Source organism: Nematolebias whitei, chromosome 11 (genome assembly GCF_014905685.2).
Source record: "Nematolebias whitei isolate Nwh7 chromosome 11, NemWhi1, whole genome shotgun sequence".
In the NCBI taxonomy this organism is placed as follows: Eukaryota; Metazoa; Chordata; class Actinopteri; order Cyprinodontiformes; family Rivulidae; genus Nematolebias; species Nematolebias whitei.
Window position 1 is genome coordinate 27,592,604 of NC_056508.1, and position 19,330 is coordinate 27,611,933.

General features: G+C 46.0%; 2 protein-coding genes across 2 annotated transcripts in view; one reads left to right on the forward strand and one right to left on the reverse strand.

Moving 5' to 3' along the window:
- Nucleotides 1-1,774: 1,774 nt before the first annotated feature.
- On the forward strand, nucleotides 1,775-15,591 carry zhx3b (zinc fingers and homeoboxes 3b). The gene is made up of 7 exons (XM_037684820.1): nucleotides 1,775-2,070; nucleotides 8,386-9,253; nucleotides 9,341-9,448; nucleotides 9,539-11,068; nucleotides 11,540-12,292; nucleotides 13,984-14,260; nucleotides 14,633-15,591. Exons 2-7 carry the CDS (start codon nucleotides 8,528-8,530, stop codon nucleotides 14,653-14,655), a joined length of 3,417 nt encoding a protein of 1,138 aa, XP_037540748.1. The 5' UTR covers nucleotides 1,775-2,070; nucleotides 8,386-8,527; the 3' UTR covers nucleotides 14,656-15,591.
- A 2,228-nt stretch (nucleotides 15,592-17,819) lies between these two features.
- plcg1 (phospholipase C, gamma 1) overlaps nucleotides 17,820-19,330 on the reverse strand; it is a 34,924-nt gene continuing 33,413 nt past the window's right edge. The window contains exons 32-33 of the mRNA XM_037684821.1: nucleotides 18,257-18,525; nucleotides 17,820-18,154 (exon numbers count right to left, since the gene is read on the reverse strand). Of these exons, the coding sequence (XP_037540749.1) occupies nucleotides 18,112-18,154; nucleotides 18,257-18,525 (312 nt within the window). The 3' untranslated portion in view covers nucleotides 17,820-18,111. The remainder of the gene's footprint in view (nucleotides 18,155-18,256; nucleotides 18,526-19,330) is intronic.

Genomic DNA, 19,330 nt, shown 5'->3' on the forward strand with positions numbered 1-19,330 from the left:
AGATATATGCTAAACAATAATCATGTAATATAATAAGGTGTATTAAAAAGGGACTGGTGGAGCAGAGGTTAGAGAAAGTTAGCCTACGATCAGAAGTTTGCTGGTTCAACTCCCGGTACTGACAACGTCAAAATGTGGGTGGGATAGGTGAAGCACCCATACCTGCCTCCACCCTCATTTGCCCCACTCATTTGCCCTTGAGCAAGGCCCTTAACCTCCACCATCTGCTCCCCCATGTGCCCCATAGATAGCAGCAGCTCTCTGCTCCACACAGAGGGCTGTGGTGCTCGGTGGTCTGTGGTTGCTTCAGGAAGGACATCCGGTGTAAAAATATTTGCCAAGTCTTCGTGCGACTTAGTTTGCTGTGGCGACCCCTGAAGAAGGGAGCAGCCAAAAGAAAATAATAATAATAATCCATCCATCCATTATCTTTTACCCGCTTCTTCCATTTTGGGTCACGGGGGTCGCCGGGGCCCATGTCCAGCAATCACTGTGCGAGGGGCGGGGTGGACCCTGGACAGGTCTCCAGTCCATCACAGGGACACATAGAGACAAACAACCATTCATTCTCTCACTCACACCTAGGGACAATTTAGAGTTACCAATCAGTCTAACATGCATGTTTTTGGTCTATGGGAGGAAACCGGAGTACCTGGAGAAAACCCATGCATGCAGAGAGAACCTGCAAACTCCATCCAGAAAAGCTTCCGGACCAGGATTTGAACCGGGGACCTGCTCGCTGAGAGGCAGCAGCTCTACCAGTTGCGCAGCAGCAGCATGAATAAAGTGTCAAATCTCCAATTAAAATGGAATTACTGTGATTTTTCTGCCTTTTTTTTTTTTAACAGTGATTTTACTGGTTAGGGATTTATGAGTCTAACAGCCTCAGGGTAGAAGCTGTTCCTCAGTCTAGTGGTTCTACACTTAATGCTTCTTAACCTCCTGCATGAGGGGAGCTGGGCAAAAAGTGTGTGTGTGCTGGGTGAGTGGGGTCCTTCATGATGCAGTGGCTCTCTTCCTGCATCTGGAGGTGTAGATGTCTGTGATGGTGCAGAGGCTGACTCCAACAGACTTCTGTGCAGCCTTCACCACTCTCTGCAAAGCTTTTCTTTCTGCAGCTGTGCAGCCTCCATGCCACATGTTGATGCTGGAGCACAGGATGCTCTCCACTGCACATCTGTAGAAGGAGGTGAGGACTGAGCTTCTCAGACCAGCTCGCCTCAGCCGCCTGAGGAAGTAGAGTCTCTGATGAGCTTTCTTGATCAGGCTGGTGGTGTTGTTGCCCCAGATGAGATTGTTATTCAGTTGCACACCCAAGTACCTGAAACTGGAGACCACTTCTACCACAGAGATGAAAGTGCATTATGGCCACCACCAGCCTAATATTAAGAACTGTAGGTCACACTTTTTATACTTAATATTCAGATGGCTTTATGTTTACCAACACCCCGAGCATTAGTACATTTTTACTCTGTATTAGTGTCAGGTGTGAACCATGGATGTTTAGCTCACTTGATGAGGTGACATCAGGACCTTTTTGGGGAGTGTACTGTCTCTTTAAGAGAAGTTACCTGGGAGGAGGGGGACAGGTGTGAGCCGCTGGGACATCACGTTTAACTCACACCGTTTTTTTTCTCCACCGGGACACCTAAAAAAAACCCGAGGCCAAATGTGTCGGCTGGTCAAAGCTGGAACGAGGTATGTGACTCACTTCAGCTCTGCCGCTCTGCAGAGAGAGAGCTCGAGCCCTCACGCCAACTCAACCGTCAGTGACGTCGACGTCACGTGTGCGTCTCCTTCACTCGGTTACGTCCGTCGTTTAGCCTCGGCTGCTTCTAACGCCGTGAGACACTCGACGTAAACAAGCGGCGGAGAGAGAAACCAAGACGGCCGTCGACTGGACCGGTCCGGTACCGGTGTCACGTCTCTCACCGAGCCGATGGACTGAGGGGGTCTCACACCTTTGAAGTTGTCATCAGTGAAGCCCGAAGCTCGGGTCCGTTATTATTGGCTCCTGTGAGCTCATGTCGGCGTAAACTTTTTCAAACACTCGCCGAGCTCCAGCGGACGGTGAGTGGGCTCTCCTCGCGCACACGCTCGCTAATGTTTTGTGAAAGTTGACGCGGAGCTTCACCTTTGAGGGGGTTTCTTTGGGCTCAGAGGCGGCGCTGGCCAGCTGCATGTCGCCTTGCTAAAATGGCGACAAGCCTGCGGGAGGGGGGAGAAAGTGTAGGGGTTTTTGTTGTTTTGTTTTCGGGAGTGGGTCAGTTGGAGCCGCTTGCACCTCTGATTCGGTTCGACTGTTTGAAAGCACACGAGCCCGTGAAGTTTGGGACTCACTTCTAAGTTGAGCGGAAGATGCATCATTTATCTGACGCCACTCGGACAGCAGCTCGTCTTCTAACTGTAATATTCACATAGCTAACAACAACAACAACAACAACAACAACAACAACAACAACATAGATGTAGGAATCACGTATTGGTTGTTTACATTAAACTGAGTGATCTCCCTTGTCTCAAATGTGCCATCATGCATAAAAAAGTTAGAAATCACAGTCTCCCATTTCTAAAAACTTTAAAGGCATCATTGCAAAGCAATAAGAACCAGTAAAATATAATAAACAAAATCCACACAATATCTTATATCAGACTCAGTTAATTTGTCCTTTTTAAATAAAAAAATTGTAACCAAAACTTGCAGTTTCATTCCTGACAGTTGTCCTTGGCCTTTCTACCTGATACCGCCATATTTGTTTATCCACACAAACTACAGCCACCCTAATGTAGGTCAGTCAAGATCTTCATGTGCTGTTTGTTTACAGTGAGCGTGGACCCGCTTTTTGCATTTAATTGTATCCGGGAAAACTACTGGAGTAAATTAGTTTTAATTGCGCCATTTTATAAAGAAAAAGAGTTAGTACGCTCAATCATCCAGGTAAATAAACCACAAAAACACGTTAATCGTGTCATCTGGACAGTTTCTGTTTGGGAAGAAACGTTTCATCTTCCATCCGAATGACTTCATCAGGCGCCTCAGACTGATGAAGTCATTCGGATGGAAGACGAAACGTTTCTTCCAAAAAAGAAACTGGCCAGATGACGCGATTTAACTTTTTGTAAACCATTTTTGTAAAGTTTAACATTTTATTGTGTTGGAAATTGGAATTCACATTTTGCATTGAGTACGTTTTTAATATATTGATCCAACATTATGTATTGATATTAGCTGCTGAAATTTAGATTTTAGTTTAAAGTCACACTCTTTGTAAACCACATGCAGCTAAAGTTTTGTCTCACTATTACTGCATGTTACCCACCAGTCAGTAGGAGCCTACAAGCTGTTGTTGCCTTGGTCATTTATCATGCCAGAGTTGTCGTATGTATGTGTGTGTGTGCACACGTGTGTCACTCTAGAGATTAAAGCCAAGCTTTCTCAGGCTGCTAATTTGTGTCTGGTGTCCACGTGAGTCTCAGGTATAGACACCCAGTTTAATCCAGCTGTCTGTTTATCACCCACAGTACTCCGCTCCTACAACAAGCCAGTTTCCACATTACTGCTGGTGATAACATGTGGACTAACAACACCAAAGAAGGCCAGAGTTCACTACGAGCTGGGGAAATTATGGATCGCAGATGAAAATATGTTTAGTTTTTTTTTTTTTTTTATTCGTTATGCACGTCACCTTGCTTGGCTTCATTTTGTTGCCGTGGTGACAGAATGAACTCGGTGACTGTTTATCTGCTCTCTCAGCTTCAGGTTTGCAGCTGACGCACACTAAGAGCTGCTTTGTCCAGAAAGGCATGTCTTACCCTAAAGTCACTTTAGTTTCACGTTACTGGTCTCTGTCGTTATCGTCCAGTAACCGGCTGTGGACTGAGTTGAACTTTAGCAATTTTCTGAGTTTGTCAGACTTGTGTTATTGAATTTTCATCAGTGAGCTCTGTCTCTTCTGTGCACTATGAGAATTTATTTTGTAGTGTTTTTACCAGGTATGATGGTAAAAATAACGACATAAAACACAAGACTGCCTCAAGAATCTTTTCATTGTCTTGGAGGAGAGCAGTGTGGTCCACACTCGCGTCCAGAGTGGACGGGTTTAGGTCAGCAGCAGCCACTCGCTTCGTTTGGCTGGTGAACAGCTTGTGATGTCAGCCATCTTAGGTTGGACAACATCGAGCGTGGTGCTCCGCCATCTTTCTCTCCCTTCCCTCTCCGCAGCCCAGTTTTAACGCATGCACCAGCAGCAACCACAGCGATGCAGCCGCTGACAGCCCACGCAGCCATTCGCTTCCTGACCTGCGAGCAGTCCCACATGAGCGCTCTGGGATCAGAGGGAATGACACTGTATGAACGCTGTGAATGAGGTTTGCTTATCGTTGCCAGGGTTGTGTGAGAACTGGGACAGCCGTGGACAGAAGTTTAAATGTGCTCATGTGAGCATTTGCAGTTTTGAGCTTTGTTTGTCAGTGTCATTGTGACTGAGTGAAACCTTGGCTGTGATTGGCAGGAGGAACTAACGCACTACAAATATACAAGAAGTCATAGCAAAAAATGTGCAAACCCTGGAAAATGGGAAGGGTGTGTGTAGACCATAAGTGCAGATTTATTTAGCTGGAGGCCGTTATAGGGACACTCATGAACAAAATCTCATCGGCCTACGGTCCTGTTTACGTATCTGTGCCTTTCTGTCTGTGTCTGTTTCATTGCATGACTACAGCAGCCCTGTGTGACGTTGGGCCACTGGAGGCCACAGAGTGCACTCGTAACAGGGCAGTAAGGCAGATGTCTGGACAGAGACTGAACAGGAAGAGACGCCATCAGCTCCGGCCAATAGCACGCCTCAGAGATGGCGACCACACCCAGCAGAGAAACATGAACGCCGCGTGTGAGAAGCTCTGAAATAGGAGCAGGGCAGGGACTCTCCGAATACCACTCTGAGGGGCATGTGGAACAAACAAGCTCAGCTTGGGCCAAGGACTGGATGGCATAGGAGGTGTATGCATGTTTACCCACATGCGTGTGCTTTAGAGGAGCGAGCTGGTATAAAAGAGATGGGGGGGTAGGGGGTGGTTGCCATGGGGACAGTAACACACCAGTGCCACTGCCGACCTGTCTCCCTCAGCCAAACTTATTCGAATAGGGAGGAGAAGAGGGAACAGTGGGAGGGAGGGTGAGGATGTTTGAAAGGGAGGGGGAGTGAAGGCAAAGAGCCAGGAATGAAAGTTGTAAAAAAGACAAACTGAGAGGCAAAAAATAGAGCAAACCAGGTCAGGCTTACCTGCGTTGTACTCTTAGTATTTTCTTCTCCTTCAGGAAAACATTTGTTTCTCTCCCAGATGTCCCTCAACATCTGTAATCTCAGTGTAGCGGTGAACTGCAGGCTTTCTCAAGCGTTTGAATGCTCGTTTGTTCGCCTGTACTCAGAGCCACCAGCTGAGTTGTTAGAGCAGTCGTCCTCCAGTGCAAGAGTTGGGGGTTCGATTCCACCAAGTCACATGCCGAAGTATCCCTGGGCAAGACGCTGAACCCCTCATCACCTCCGATGTGTCCCATCGGTGTACGAATGCGATAAAGCTCTGATTATTATTTGTATAGACAGAGTGCTGTATGAATGGGTAAATGAGGACATAGATTGTAAAGTGCTTTGAGTATCTTGATAAGATGGAACGGTGCTATATAAGTACAGTCCATTTACTCAGGAATACGGTTGAGGCCACGGCAAGAGTCAGGCCTTGAGATGGAGTACTGGTCATACTGTGCTGATCCACAGATGAAGCAGAGATAATTTGGGTTTCCAACCAGAACATCCAAAAGATAGTCTGTTTTTGTGTGTTACTCCGAGAGATGTGACACACAGTAGAAGTGGCAGCCATACTACCTTGGTAAACGAGCTTCACACAGGCATGCGGACACCCACCCCCGCACGCCACACACACACAAAAAAAGGTATCGCACACGCCCTTGATCACCCACCCCCTCCTGTATCTCACAGGAAACCCACACATGCAAATACTGACACATAACAGACCCATCACAGCCACATGGTTAGTCAGCAAACACACAACATTCACTTTAAAGTTATCAGACGATCCAGGCTTCTTCTGCTGACTCGCCGTCACAAGAGTGAGTCAGCAGAAGAAGCCTGGCGTTTCTGAGGCGTGAGTGGCTCTGATGTAGCACAGGTTGTGTTCTGCCCGTCACCTGTGTGAGGCCTCTGGGACTCTGCTGGGTACGCTCGCTGTGCTGTGGCTCATGTCTGACTGGTTTGGTCAGCGTTGTGGTTTGTGAGTTGTTAACCAGTCCCTGCTGTGATGGTGCTCGTTTTAGCTGTTCTTTTCCCGTACGTGTGTGTGGACAGTGAAGCTGAACTCCAGGTTCTGTCGATTGGCAGAACATTCCAGGCCTCGCTGTGCAGAGGAGGGAGGGACGCTCTGTGTGATTGCACTTCGGAATAAGGAGGGGGCTCGGAAGTGCGGGGGTAGGCTGGTTGCAGGGGGTGTGGGGGGAGCACCACGGAGGAAAATTCCTTACAGAAACACCTCAGTGCTTCCTCCACGATAGTTAACACCCCCTCCTCACCTCGAAACAGCCTGCCCATCCCCCACCCTTCGCTCCTCTGCTCTCGCCTGCCACCCACACCCAACAGAACCACGTGATGGATGGCTGTGACTGCCCACCCATAAGCCTTTGTGTTGGTCATGTGACTGTTCTGCCTTGGCAGAGAGGTGCCCCTTGATGCAGAACTGAATGGCAGGGGGGGTGGGAGAGGTGCACAGTGGCCCAAGCCAAGGGCAGTTACACTCAGTGGGGTGGGGGGTGCGAGGGGGGACAAGGGGCATCACGTTCCCTCACAGTAGCAAACCTCAATAGTCTGTTAACCCCTCGCATGCAGATCCACAGCTTTCCTTACTCTAAGTTGTATTTTTCATCTCAGATTTATTTGTTTGTCTATTTCCACATAAACGTGCATGCTGTGATTTTTTTTTTTTCCCACCCCCTCTTTATTTATTTATCCATCCAAACTAGAATTAAGTTGCCTTCGGCCTCTGAACACACCAAAGTCTTTGTACCTTCTGTCACACCCTGGTCCTGTGGGGGTTAACTGAGCTAATGCACCATGACCTTTGTGTGGCAAACGAAGGATTCATGTGCGTGTAGGTATGAGAGAATCACAGTGTTTGCCATTTAAACATTCATGTTTGATCAGAGAAGAGGGGATTAATTAAATGATGCTGCCTCACATGTAGACAGGAACATGATGACACTGCAATGACCTCGTGTATAAATAATAATAATAATAAATAAATAGTTTTAATGTGTTCTTGAAGATGCTCTGGTGAGCCAAAGGAATGGTTCACATTTGGTCTACCAACCAGAATGGTGGCTCTAGTACAGCATAGGATGCTAAATGCCTTTGACACGGTGACGGGCAGCACCTCTTCCAAGATTTTGCGATATTTTGTCGAACACCTCTCAGCTGGTGCAGCTTGGAGAGCTTTGCCGCTCTGTGCGTGAGGTTTCATGTCGGGGCAGAGAGCAACTGGAGGAGTAATTGCCCTAGAGCTGTCCTTCAATCCTGCATCCCTGCCTCTGCTCTGTGGGGAAGGAAGGAGGAGCAAAGCCCTCCGCAGGAAGCTTCGCCATTTTGCATCAAGACAAAGAGACTGGAGATGCATCGAACGTTTTTAAAATGTGCGTTCTTACGCAAGTGTGTTTTTGTTGATGCTGCCTCTGCCGCTGTTGGGCGAAGAAGAGCACATCTTTCCAAGAAACATCTTCTGAACCTCCCACATCCCTCACTGTCAAAGTGCACGCCATCTTAAATGATATGAAATCATGAGTGGGACTTCATGTTGCAGTCTTTATAAAAAGTCTACAGAAACTGTGGATTGGGGAGAAAATACAGTGTTCTGTCTCTGGGGGGGGTGTGTCTGAAAGAGAGGAAGTGAGACGGAGTTGTATGGGGGAGGGGAAAAAAGGGGGTAGGACAGGAGCTCTCCCAAAAAGCCTGTAGTGAAGAAGCAGACTGAACTGGTTTGAATGGCATCCAAAAAGAGAGAGCTCTAAGTTTCAGGAGACAGGGTGGATGAGAAGACTTTTTTCAATTTATCTTTAAATCATGAATTGTTTATGAGCAGCTCTAAATTGCGGGGCTTCTGTTCGAAAGGTGATCATTCCTCCGTGGCTAATGTTTTAATCTGTTTGATTTGATTTTTTTGCTAAGAAGAGAGAAGTTTTTGCAGCACTGAAAAAAGTTATTTTTTCTCTGCATGTTTGTTTTTTTGGTCTGTCCTCTATTTGTTAGTTAAAACAGATGTCATAACTAAATTATGATTATTACTGATCTTAAATATGTTAAAATTTCTCTCGTCTTTTTTTAGGATTCCACTAAAAACCCTCTTAGACAACCACTTGGACCAATGGACAAGTCCTGCCATCCTTCTCCCTCCATGCCTGTTTTATAATCGAGAACCTTTTTGTACTGTTTAGTTTCCCATCCATTTGACCAGCTCTCCACACACCATGGCCAGCAAAAGAAAGTCGACTACGCCTTGCATGATCCCTAGTAAGACTATCCGCTCAGTTGAGGAGGTTGAGCGGGACTCTGCGGTTCCAGTTCGTCCACCCAGGATTTCCTTAAGCGACAGGCTCAGCCCTCTAGTCTCATTTGAGTCTTTCATTCCAGAAAGCGATGCTGGTACTTACACCTGCAAGTCATGTAATTTTGACACCCGTGACCTCAACCTGTTTTTGGATCACGTCTACACTGTGCACCCAGAATTCAGGGCGGACCCGGGATTCGTTTGCAGAAGCTGTGGAGTTTCGGCGCCCAAGTTTGAGGGGCTGGCCCTGCACAATGCCAGGGTTCACCCCAGCACATTGACCACCACTCTACACCTGAGGAGAAGGGACAGGAGGATGGTGGTGGAGCAGAACGTGGTGGTTGGGGCAGAGACTTGCAAGGACGGTGAGATTTCTATCACCAAAACCCCGATCATGAGGATGCTGAAGGGCAAGTCGGAATCCAAACGGATTGTTGTGTCTCACTCTGTCTCTGATGAGCCATCCTCAGATTCACACTGTATCTCTGCAATCAGAGAGCCTGAAAGAAAAGAAGCCGCTACGGTGACGGTCACCCACGTTCCTACAATTGTTCACAATGGAACAGCAAAGGCCACACTGCCGTCAGCGATTCAGATTGTTAATGGCACGACAACATTACCGATGTTAAAGACACCCATCACACAAGTAAGTGTCTTTTAGTGCCCAGACTTTTGTTTGTGTTCATTTCAAAGAAGTTAATTCACGTTCTTTATACGTTTATGCATTTTTTAGGTTGTTTCTGTCGCGCAAAACAAACACCTTCATCACTCTTCACCAATCACAGTCTCTTCAAATATATCCTCTTCTTCTTCACCTTCATCCTCTCAAAATCTACCCAAGGTAAAGGTTTTTGTGTCTAATATCAAAGTAAAAATGAGACATAAAGTAATTTAGTCGATTCATGCACACGTTCACATTTTTCTCTGCCAGGTGATGATCCCTCTGAGCAGCATCCCCACCTACAGTGCCTCCATGGACTCCTCTTCTTTCCTGAAGACCTCCTTCAGTAAGTTCCCGTACCCCACAAAGGCTGAGCTCTGCTACCTGACCGTGGTCACCAAGTTCCCTGAGGAACAGATCAAGATATGGTTCACAGCTCAGCGGTTGAAACAAGGGATCAGTTGGTCCCCCGAGGAGATAGAGGAGGCCAGGAGAAAGATGTTCAACACCATCATTCAGACGGCGCCGGCCAGCTTGCAGAACCAGACTCGAAGTCACCACAGCTCAGCTCAGCACACCATCACGGTTCTACCTGCCTCCCTGGGGTCCACAGGGATCCCTCAGTTTTTGCAGGGATCTCTTGTCAGCCAGGGAGGGGTTATAGTCACACAGCCTGTGGTGGCCAATGGTATCCAGGTTAGCGGCGCTCCTGTGGCCCTGGCGGTCACACCTAAGCCCCAGGCAGCAGCTCGACCCACCATGCAGGCCCGACCTGCTGCACCCTTGTTGGCAGACAAAGGCACCGGCATGGTGGTGGGTACAGTGGGCAGCAGCAGTGCAGGGAGCAACATCATCACCAGCAGTAAAAGTGGGGGAGGAGGTACTGGCAGTAGTGAAGCTGGTGCCATCAACCTTAGTCTTGGAAACAGCAATCACAGTAACACTAAGGTGAACAGTGTCAACGGTAAACGCAGCGGCGCTAAAGCCGACTCGGCAGACAAGAGCAATAATAATGTTAGCAGCCAGGCCACTTCTGAGAAAACTGATGCGAACAAAGCTCAGCCCAGAGTGGTGCAGAGTGACAGGAAGGCAACCACAGAAAGCAAAGCCGTAAACAATAAATCAAGTGACGATGGACAGAAGAGTGACCATGCTGATGCTAGCAACAGAAGTAACTCAGCTAGCTCCGATGAAGCTGATCCCTCTTCTAGTGACTCTTCAGCCATTAAAATGGATGAGGCTTCATCTCCTGCCTTGAAGTCTTCCTCGCCTCCTCCTGCAGCACCCCCCAGCACTACACCTGGCTCCCGGATTTCTGTCAACACATTGTTGGACCCCAGCTTTTACAAGGGGAAGAAGTCTCAGGTGCAGCTCAACACCCTGAAGGACAGTTTCCAGCTGAACCAGTGGCCTGACCAGGAGGAGGTGGATCGCCTCATCGCTCTGACTGGTCTCACTGTGCGAGAGGTCCGCAAGTGGTTCAGTGACCGGCGCTATCACTTCCGTAACCACAAAGGCCCTCGCTCCAGCGTGGCGGGGCCGAGTAAGCCCAGCACTGCATCGGGGGCAGGGAGCACACCGGTGAGCAGCACTGACTCTGAAAGTGGCACTCCTGTGGATCTGTCAGAAGGAAGCAGCAGCTCAGGGGCCAAGACGCCTCAGCCGAGCTCCCGTAATGCGCCCCCAAGCCCACCTGCAAAACAGTCTCCTACTTCTCCCACCACACCTTCCCGCCGATACCCCAAAGTGCCCTCACCCGACTTCACTGCCGTCCGCTACAAGGAGAGAGACCCCCATCAGGTGAGACTTGAACTCTGGTTTAAACTGGACTGAACCCATCACAGCTCAAACCCAATGATTGTTTTTAAGACAACTGTTGTTTCTCAGCTGAAGAAGAAATTAACCAACTGGTAAATAAAAACAACTTTAGAGATTAAAATATCAGATCTGTGCTCTTCATATTTTATGAAAAAAAAGTAATGATGTGTTTTGAACCCGTTGATGCTCCACTCATGTTGCATCTGTTTCAAAAAGTAAAAATGTACCATAAAATAATCCAGATGTAGCGTCAGGATTACCAGTACATACTTAACTGGTAATTAGATTTATGTGTCTTAAATGTTTCTTTTTTTTAATTTGTATGGTAAAAGGTCTTGTTTAAAAAAACGGCGTTGTGTTGCAGATGTACATTACGACTTCAAAATCATATCTGCACATGTTGATCGCTCTTATTTTTCACAAGTTAATAATCTCCAGCATGTGTTTATTTAGGTTAAGGCCCTTGAGGCCAGCTTTGCCCAGAACGCTGACCCAGCAGGAGAGGAAGTGGACCGGCTGCGCTCTGAGACCAAGATGACCAGGAGGGAGATCCACAACTGGTTTGCTGAGAAGAGAAAGAGAGTGGCAGCTGAGAAAAAGAAGGACGAGATCGACCAAGCGCAGAAGGAGGACGAGGAGGAGATGGAGGTTGATGCAGAGGACAGACAGAGAGACGATGGTTCAGGAGAACCAAAAGTAAACCCAATCAAGATAAACCTGAAGATGCTGAAGGTGACGGAGGCCAGTGGCAAAACGGAGGGTGAGGGGTTGGATAATCCCACTGTATCGACTCCCACTGTAACGACTCAGTCCAGCAGCACGCCTGCTTCCTCTGTCGTCCCCACCTCTTCCAGCACGCCTAAACTATCCCAGCAATCCACCCCAGCACTAAAAACGTCCCAATCTCCTAAACCCCCAATAGTCCGAGGCAAAAAGACAGCAGAGCAGCTGCATCTGCTCAAACAAGTCTACGCTCGAACCCAATGGCCCACCGCCTCTCAGTACGATGAAATGATCTCCGGCACCGGGCTGCCCAGACCTGAGGTGGTGCGCTGGTTCGGGGACTCCAGGTACGTGCAGAAGAACGGGCTGCTGAAGTGGCTGCAGGAGTACCAGAGCATGGCCCTGGAGGAGGACCTACAGGAGGAGAACACAAAGGTCCTGCAGGATCATCTTGACACGCACAGCAAACTGGAAGAATCACAGGTACTGATGATGGCAACATATTTATATGAACGATAAAAAGTGCTTTTTGCTTGAATTATAATTCTTGGAAGAACATCACAGTGACTCAGTTCTAGAGCTGTCGCCTCTCAGTGAGACGGTCGCTGGATTGAATCCCGGCCGGGGGCCTTTCTGGGTGGAGTCTGCTTGTTCTCTCTGTGCATGCGTGGGTTTTTTCTGGGTACTTCAGTTTCCTCCCACAGACCAAAAACATGCATGTTGGGCTGATTGGTAACTCTTAATTGACCCTAGGTGCGAGTGAGAGTGAATGGTTGTTTGTCTCTGTGTCCATGTGATGGACTGGAGACCTGTCCAGGGTGTCCCCCACCTCTCGCACAGTGACTGCTGGACATGGACACCAGTGACCCCCGCAACTCTGAAAGGAAGAAGCAAGTAAAGATAATGGATGGATGGGTGGTTCTTGCAGGGGGATACTCTCCTTTTTTTGTAGATTTTTGGGGGATTTTATTCTTTTAAAGTAGAAGACACTTTGGGGACTCTGAAACACTAAATGAAATTGCAGCTCTGATTGGAAAAAAATATGATTTTAACTTGTCATTTTCTGTGATATATGATCACAGGCTGCTCGGTAAATTACGTTGCAGCTTTGCTTTGACCAGTTTGAGTTGCTGGCTGTGCTTAATGTGGAACCTTTTCTACACACGCTCTTCCTGTACTTAAAACATCTGAAGTCACATCATGCCTCCTAAAAGTCAGTTACAGTGGATGGTTTTAAAGCAGAATAGTCCTTCCATCTGAACTCCACACGTTTGTGTTTTATAGCTCGCCCACATGACTAAAACGTGGAGTGTTCTCAGAGTTCGAGGTGTCAAAAAGGAAACTTCTTGTTTGATATGAAACTTATTCAAGTTTTCCACAGAAATTACCCATCAGACCTCAGGTCTTGGGTTTTCTTTTTGTCCAAGAGCCTCTTGTTCATTGAGAATCACCTAAAAATACACAAAGCCACACCGCTTTTAATTAAAAACATCTGGTATTAATTTTATGCTTTTTTGCTGATTTTTCAAAGCTTCACATCAGAAGTTGTTTTTTTTTTTTAACTTTTTGCATCAAATCACCTCTGCGTTTTTTCTTTATTGCTTTTAAAACCTCAAGCCCATGATTTGAAAATGTCATGCGTTAAAGGAATTAGGAAACAAACTAACTGTAAAAAGAAGAGCGAAGCATTTTCATTAACAGTAATGTGAGCCCAGTCACCATATCTCACTGAGAACGTGGAGTTTTTCCAGCTTGTTTGCATAAATCACCAACTTCAATCAACCATTTCTTTCTTTTTCAGATTTGTTGAATTTTATAAACATGTTTTTATTTTTAAGAAACTGAACAGATTTGACTAGATAAGAATTCATCAAGACAAGTTATCTGCCGACTTGTATTTTTTTTTAATTATTGTAGTTGAATATAAAGCAAAAATGTTATTCCGGATGTTTGCATGCAAATAAGTATCTGCAAATAAAGGGGGTGCAGTGCACAAACACTACAGAACAATATTTTCTTAACTGAATCAAAGCAATAAACAAAAAAAGTAGCAATTTTTTTTTTTTTTTTTTTGTGTGTGTGTGCCTATACATCACTTTTTCTGGTTTGAAAAATTCAGCCCCGAAATGAAGCCGTACCTAAATCTAAAACGGTTCGGACTTTCCCCCCCACAGGTGCAGGAGCTGACTGAGAGCAGTGGTTTGACAGCAGACCTGGTGCGACACTGGTTCTCCACCAGGACGACCCTGCCCGGGACAAAACAAGCTGCTGCTGCTCAGACGACGGGACCAGAACCAGTTGAAACAGGCGTGGCAGCAGAGCTACCAGGATCCTCCCCTCTGGAGCCGAGGCCAGGAGGCGGGACGGAGGAGAAAATGGAGCAGTCGGTGTGTGGTGTCACGTCCGAAGCTGGAGAGGCCAACGCTGACGAGACGCTGAACGCTGCTGAAGGTAACCGTCATGCCTCGAGTCAAATTCAGTTAAAAACCTTAAACAGAGTTGGAAAAATAAAACAATCCAAAGTTCAAACTGTTGGTTCATTTTTTTTTCTTGAAGGTAACGCTCCAGAACCCTAATATATTTAAACATGACAGATGAGCAGGAAATCATCCGTAAGAGCCAAAGTTTTGTTTGGCAGGTATTAAAAAAAAAAAGCTGCATGAACGCTGCTGTAAGAGTCAGTCAGGTGGAACCCACAAACATGATTATCATAAAAAGGCAGGATGTGACCGAAACGTGTTGAACACTGGGTAAAATGTGACGGTGATTCAGAGTTGTGTATATTTAAAGCCTGTTGGAAGAGTGACGTGTTTGTCGTTCCAGGAACAGAAGAGGCCGTCGTATGATGGTGGAGCTCAACGCAGGCGGTCTTTGTTCTGGGAGGCTGACTACAAGACAACAGATGGACTCTGTAACGGGATCACTGGATGGAAATGGATCCTGAATCCATCTCCACCACTCACCCCTTTTCCTACTCTCACCCCTTAGAGGTAGGCATGCCCCCCTCACCCCCCCGCCCCGACCTCCAATGCAAACGACTCCATCTCCATTTTTTTTGTCCGTCAGCCATTTTTCCCTTCAGGAGTTTCTTGTAGAAACAGAAGTGCCGGTGTGGAGGCTGACGGTGTGCTGGTTGGCATTTGGACATTTTATCTGCAGCACTTGAACACGTGTCGAGTCCTTGTCTACAGAAAACTGCACAAATCTTTGCTGCAGGGTGCTTGCTGAGGCCTTAGAGGAACCTCTTTTCAGTCGTTTTGAATTCTTGCTATCGTTTTCCATCATGTTTGCTGCTTACGTTACATGTACAAGCCAGGCTGCTTCCAGTTCGTCTTCATTTGTAAATGGACATTCAGTCTTTTTATTCTTTGCTTAGAAAGGAAAAAACAACGTCTGACATTGAATATTGTTAAAACAAGGCTCTCAAAAACACCCAACAAAAAAAACAACACTCCAGACTTTATAGATAAACGGTTTGTGTTGTAGCATCATGTGCTGCTTTTACGTCAGACATGTTTGTTTTTAATGGAACTTTCTTACTGTGCAAAAACATAAGACTGTAAAACCAGTGAACTTTACCAGTTTCACACTTAAGCTTGGTGTATAATTTTTACAGATGTATTTGCAGAATAAACGGAATGTAAAGAGTTTGTGCCTGCAAGTCATTGGACTGAGTGATGCACAGCATTATTAAGAGCAAAACATTAACGGTCAACCCTTTAATCAAAATGATGAATTATACTTCGTACATAATGGTTTAGAAAACAAATGTACGGTCCTGCCTGGAAGTTCTCAACGTTTTTAGAGCTGCAGCTTGAATCAGCCTCTTCTTCTCACATCTTGAAGAGAAACCAGAACGTTCATGTCCTGTGCTGCAGCGTTGAAGTAAAAAATGTTTAACATTAAAATAAAAATAGGACCAAGTTGTATAAAGCATCGAGTATTTTTATTTTGTTTTTATTCCAGGCTTGAATATGTTTTTATATGAAAGGCAAAATTAAAATTAATACTTTTCTTTGTAGTTTCAGAGTTTAGGCACATTACAGGAAGGCAAATGTAAATGAGGTTATCTCTAGCAAAAAAACAAAACAAAATTACAATAAGTGTCCATGTTTTTTGGATGGATCGGACCTCATTACAGGTTAGTGGGGAAAAATATTCTCCCCCAGACGGGGACGCGTGTTTCAAACGTGGCCTCTACACGTTTACACAGCGCTGAGCTGCATCAAGTCCCAAAACACGATGACACCTGTGTGGGTGCTTTGTGCTCAGCGGGGCAGCTTTAATTTGATGATGCAGACAGGAGGCACAAAGATCTGCAAACAGTCCAGGAATAAGAGCGATGCAGCACTAGAGTGGGCGCTCCACAGAGAACACACACATGGGGGGGTAACAGGAAGGGGGTTGAAATACAACAAAATGCTGAAGATCCTGCTTTTACTTTAGATCAACCCATATGGCTTATTGGTGTGTGTCAGTATTCAAACACGGAGTAAGATTACGGAGCTTGCAGTCGTCATGCACAAGAAAAAACCCAGTTTCAGAGTTGTATCCATACAGATGACACCGTGGGTTCAAGCCCCGCTCACTCTGAGCTCAGCGTGGCCTTAGACCTCATTTATCAGCCACAGAGACAAAAAAGTGACCCAACTGAACTCTGGTCCTCAAAAAAAAAATTATGACGACTAAAACGTTTGAAACAAGTCATTTATGTCCAACTCGTGTCAAATACATTTCTGAGCAGCTGCTTTTTGACTTTGTGTAACAGCAGCGCAACTTAAAATCATGTTTGAAGAAGCTCGATGTGACAGAACTCCAGGAGCAGCAAAAACACGACTGGTCTTCCTGTAGACCAACTCTTGGTGCGTGCTGAACAGAAATACTGAACATAATTAATCTGACACACTGTAGACGCAGTGAAAGCATAAAACTGCCACCCTGCAGAAAAACGAGCACTAAAAACGGACTTCTCTAACCGTCGCCTGTTCAGTACGTTTGTGAGCCGGTTTAAACAAAAACTGCTTCATCAACACACAGTAGGCTTGAAATGTTAGTTTAAATTGAAAGGATTCAGATTTACAAACGCTGCATCAATATTCCTCAAAGCTTTGGACTTTGGGCAGCTTTATTAATGACGTGGCAAAACTGAAGCGTTTTGGTTTTTCTGAGTTAATGTGTACTGACTTGGTGCTCCATACACTACCAGACTGCGGTTAATAATGATCAGCATCTACGCAGCCGACTCCTTTAAGTCACAAAGACACCTGCGTGTTAAAATGGGTATTAATGGGAAAAAAGACGTGAAGCAGTCGAACAATAACCAGTCACAATCAGACAACCTGTTGTAGGTTGAATTTCCTTGTACCTGCATCATCACACAGATGTTACATGATGCCTGAAAGGTCTGTAAAAACATTTAAATAAAAGTTTAAACGTTGCAGACTGGCTTGTTTAAAATAAAAAGTTAAAATGGAGTGGTTTGATTTTTTCTTGGAATGTAAGACAGGAATAATAAAAGGTGAAACTATGTGCAGAAATGCTGCTTGCTCTCTTGCCCTTTGTAACTTCTTCCCGACTCCTTTAAGAAAAAAAAACTATTCGTCCACATTTAAGGTACGACTTAAACAAGAGACGCATAATGTCCTCCACAAAGCAGAGGTTAAAAATAGCCATAAGGAGCCCTCATGTTTTACACTAACAAAGTCACGTTATGTTTAAAAGTTTAAATAATTACAATAATTAAAAACACGGAGATGAGAGCTCTTTGAGAGCACGTTGGCTGCTGCTGTTCTGACCGACAGCACAGCAGGAATAAATATATATATATTCAGATACAGCAAAAAGAAAAGAGCAAATAAGCTTGACTGGAAACAGTTTCGAACTGAGACCTTTCTACACCCCCCCCCCCCCCACCCAAATAAGCAGCTGTTGTGCACAACAAAAACAAGAGATCACAATCCGCCCCACAGAGCACAGAGTCCAGGACCAGAACTTTGTACAGTCTCGCTTTTTGTTTTTCTGTCAGTGTTTCTTCTTCCTGTCCGCAGCCGTCAGCTTCCTCTCTGCGACCCCAGCCCCTCCAGCGTCTCAGCCCCTCCCTCATCGAGGAGGGAGGGGGGGATGTTCGAGGAATAGAAGGAGGGAGAGCTGCCTGAAATGTAGGCCAAAGCAGTGGTGGGCGTTTCCATGGAAACAGTGATCACAGCAGTCAGTGACATCATCAGTACGTGGAAAGGCGGCTGGGTGGGGGGAAAGGTTGGGGGGATCGGGGCTGACAGAACTGAGTCCTGATTGGCTTGGACTTAGACGCGGTTCTCTCCGCCCACTCTGGCCCGCCGCAGGATCCTGAGAGAAGACAAAGACAGGAGGACGTCTTGAATATCGAACGTCCTCACAACTCCAAGCATGAGCACACACGCCTCTTACTCTGCACACACACACACACACCTTCTGTTCTGTGGGTCCATGTGGTCCAGCAGAGCCTCCTGGGTCACCCTGAAATCATCGATGGGAGACTGATAGCGAGATTCAAAAGAGCCCTCCCTCCCTCTGTAGGCCAAGGCCTGAGCCGGCGACGAGGGCAGAGGAGACATGGAGGAGGAGGTGGAGGACACGGAGCTCAGCTCCCCAAAACGCTCCCGCCCTATTTGGGTTGATGCTGACACTGTTGTGGGCCCGACGGCAAAGAACGGGCTCATAACTTCACCGTTTTCATCCTGAAAGAAAAGGAAAGTTAATTTACAAACTGCCACCCCACAGAGTCTGATGGTCACCAGCTCATAGTAAGACAGACCCCTCTTCTACCAAAACCTTGTGGGAAAAAATATTTTTAGTTTAAAAAGCCTTCATAGTTCACGTACATCTGGTTACTTCAGTTAAACAGTCTTGTAAATTTTATAAATTCTATGGCTGTACATCAACATTAGGGGTGCCTTAATTCATTTTCAGAAATCAGCCGATACTTGCACGACAAAACGATTTTACCAATTTTGTTTTGTTTTAACAACAATTGTCTGGACTTCATTTATATTTCAGAGCACTACCTCATGGCCAGTTAAAACAAGTATGTATTGTTTAAAGGGTATGTTTTTCACTAAAATAAGATTGGAAAATTGAAGTTGCATTGTGACCTTATAACACCTGACAGTGTCGCTTATAAAACAAAATCAGTATCTGCCAAAATCAGAATCGGCAGGTCAGACTTTTTAGAAATCGGTGATGGGTCTGAAAACTGCAGTCGGTGCACCTCTAATCCACGTACATAAAAAACATTTATTCATACGGTTATTACACATTCAAATGCGAAACAATAAAGCATGGGAGGAGGAAAAACATCACATCCACGCTGCAATTGCACATAAAACATCTGTAGAGCCTCTCCTGTTCTTAATGGGGTGGCATGTGAAGTGCAGGAGCTGTACCACACCATCCTGGAAAACACATCTGACTGCCAGACAAATGCTTTTTTCAAACTTTATGAAAAATATGTCCGCCTCAACAAAACTGTAGCCAAGATTTGCA

Bases quoted from the DNA above. Each gene is read 5' to 3' on its own strand.
- zhx3b (XM_037684820.1), top strand. From the start codon at position 8,528: ATGGCCAGCAAAAGAAAGTCGACTACGCCTTGCATGATCCCTAGTAAG. The intron at 11,069-11,539 runs GTGAGACTTGAA...GTGTTTATTTAG, and splicing joins AGGAGAGAGACCCCCATCAG to GTTAAGGCCCTTGAGGCCAG. The intron at 12,293-13,983 runs GTACTGATGATG...TCCCCCCCACAG, and splicing joins GCAAACTGGAAGAATCACAG to GTGCAGGAGCTGACTGAGAG.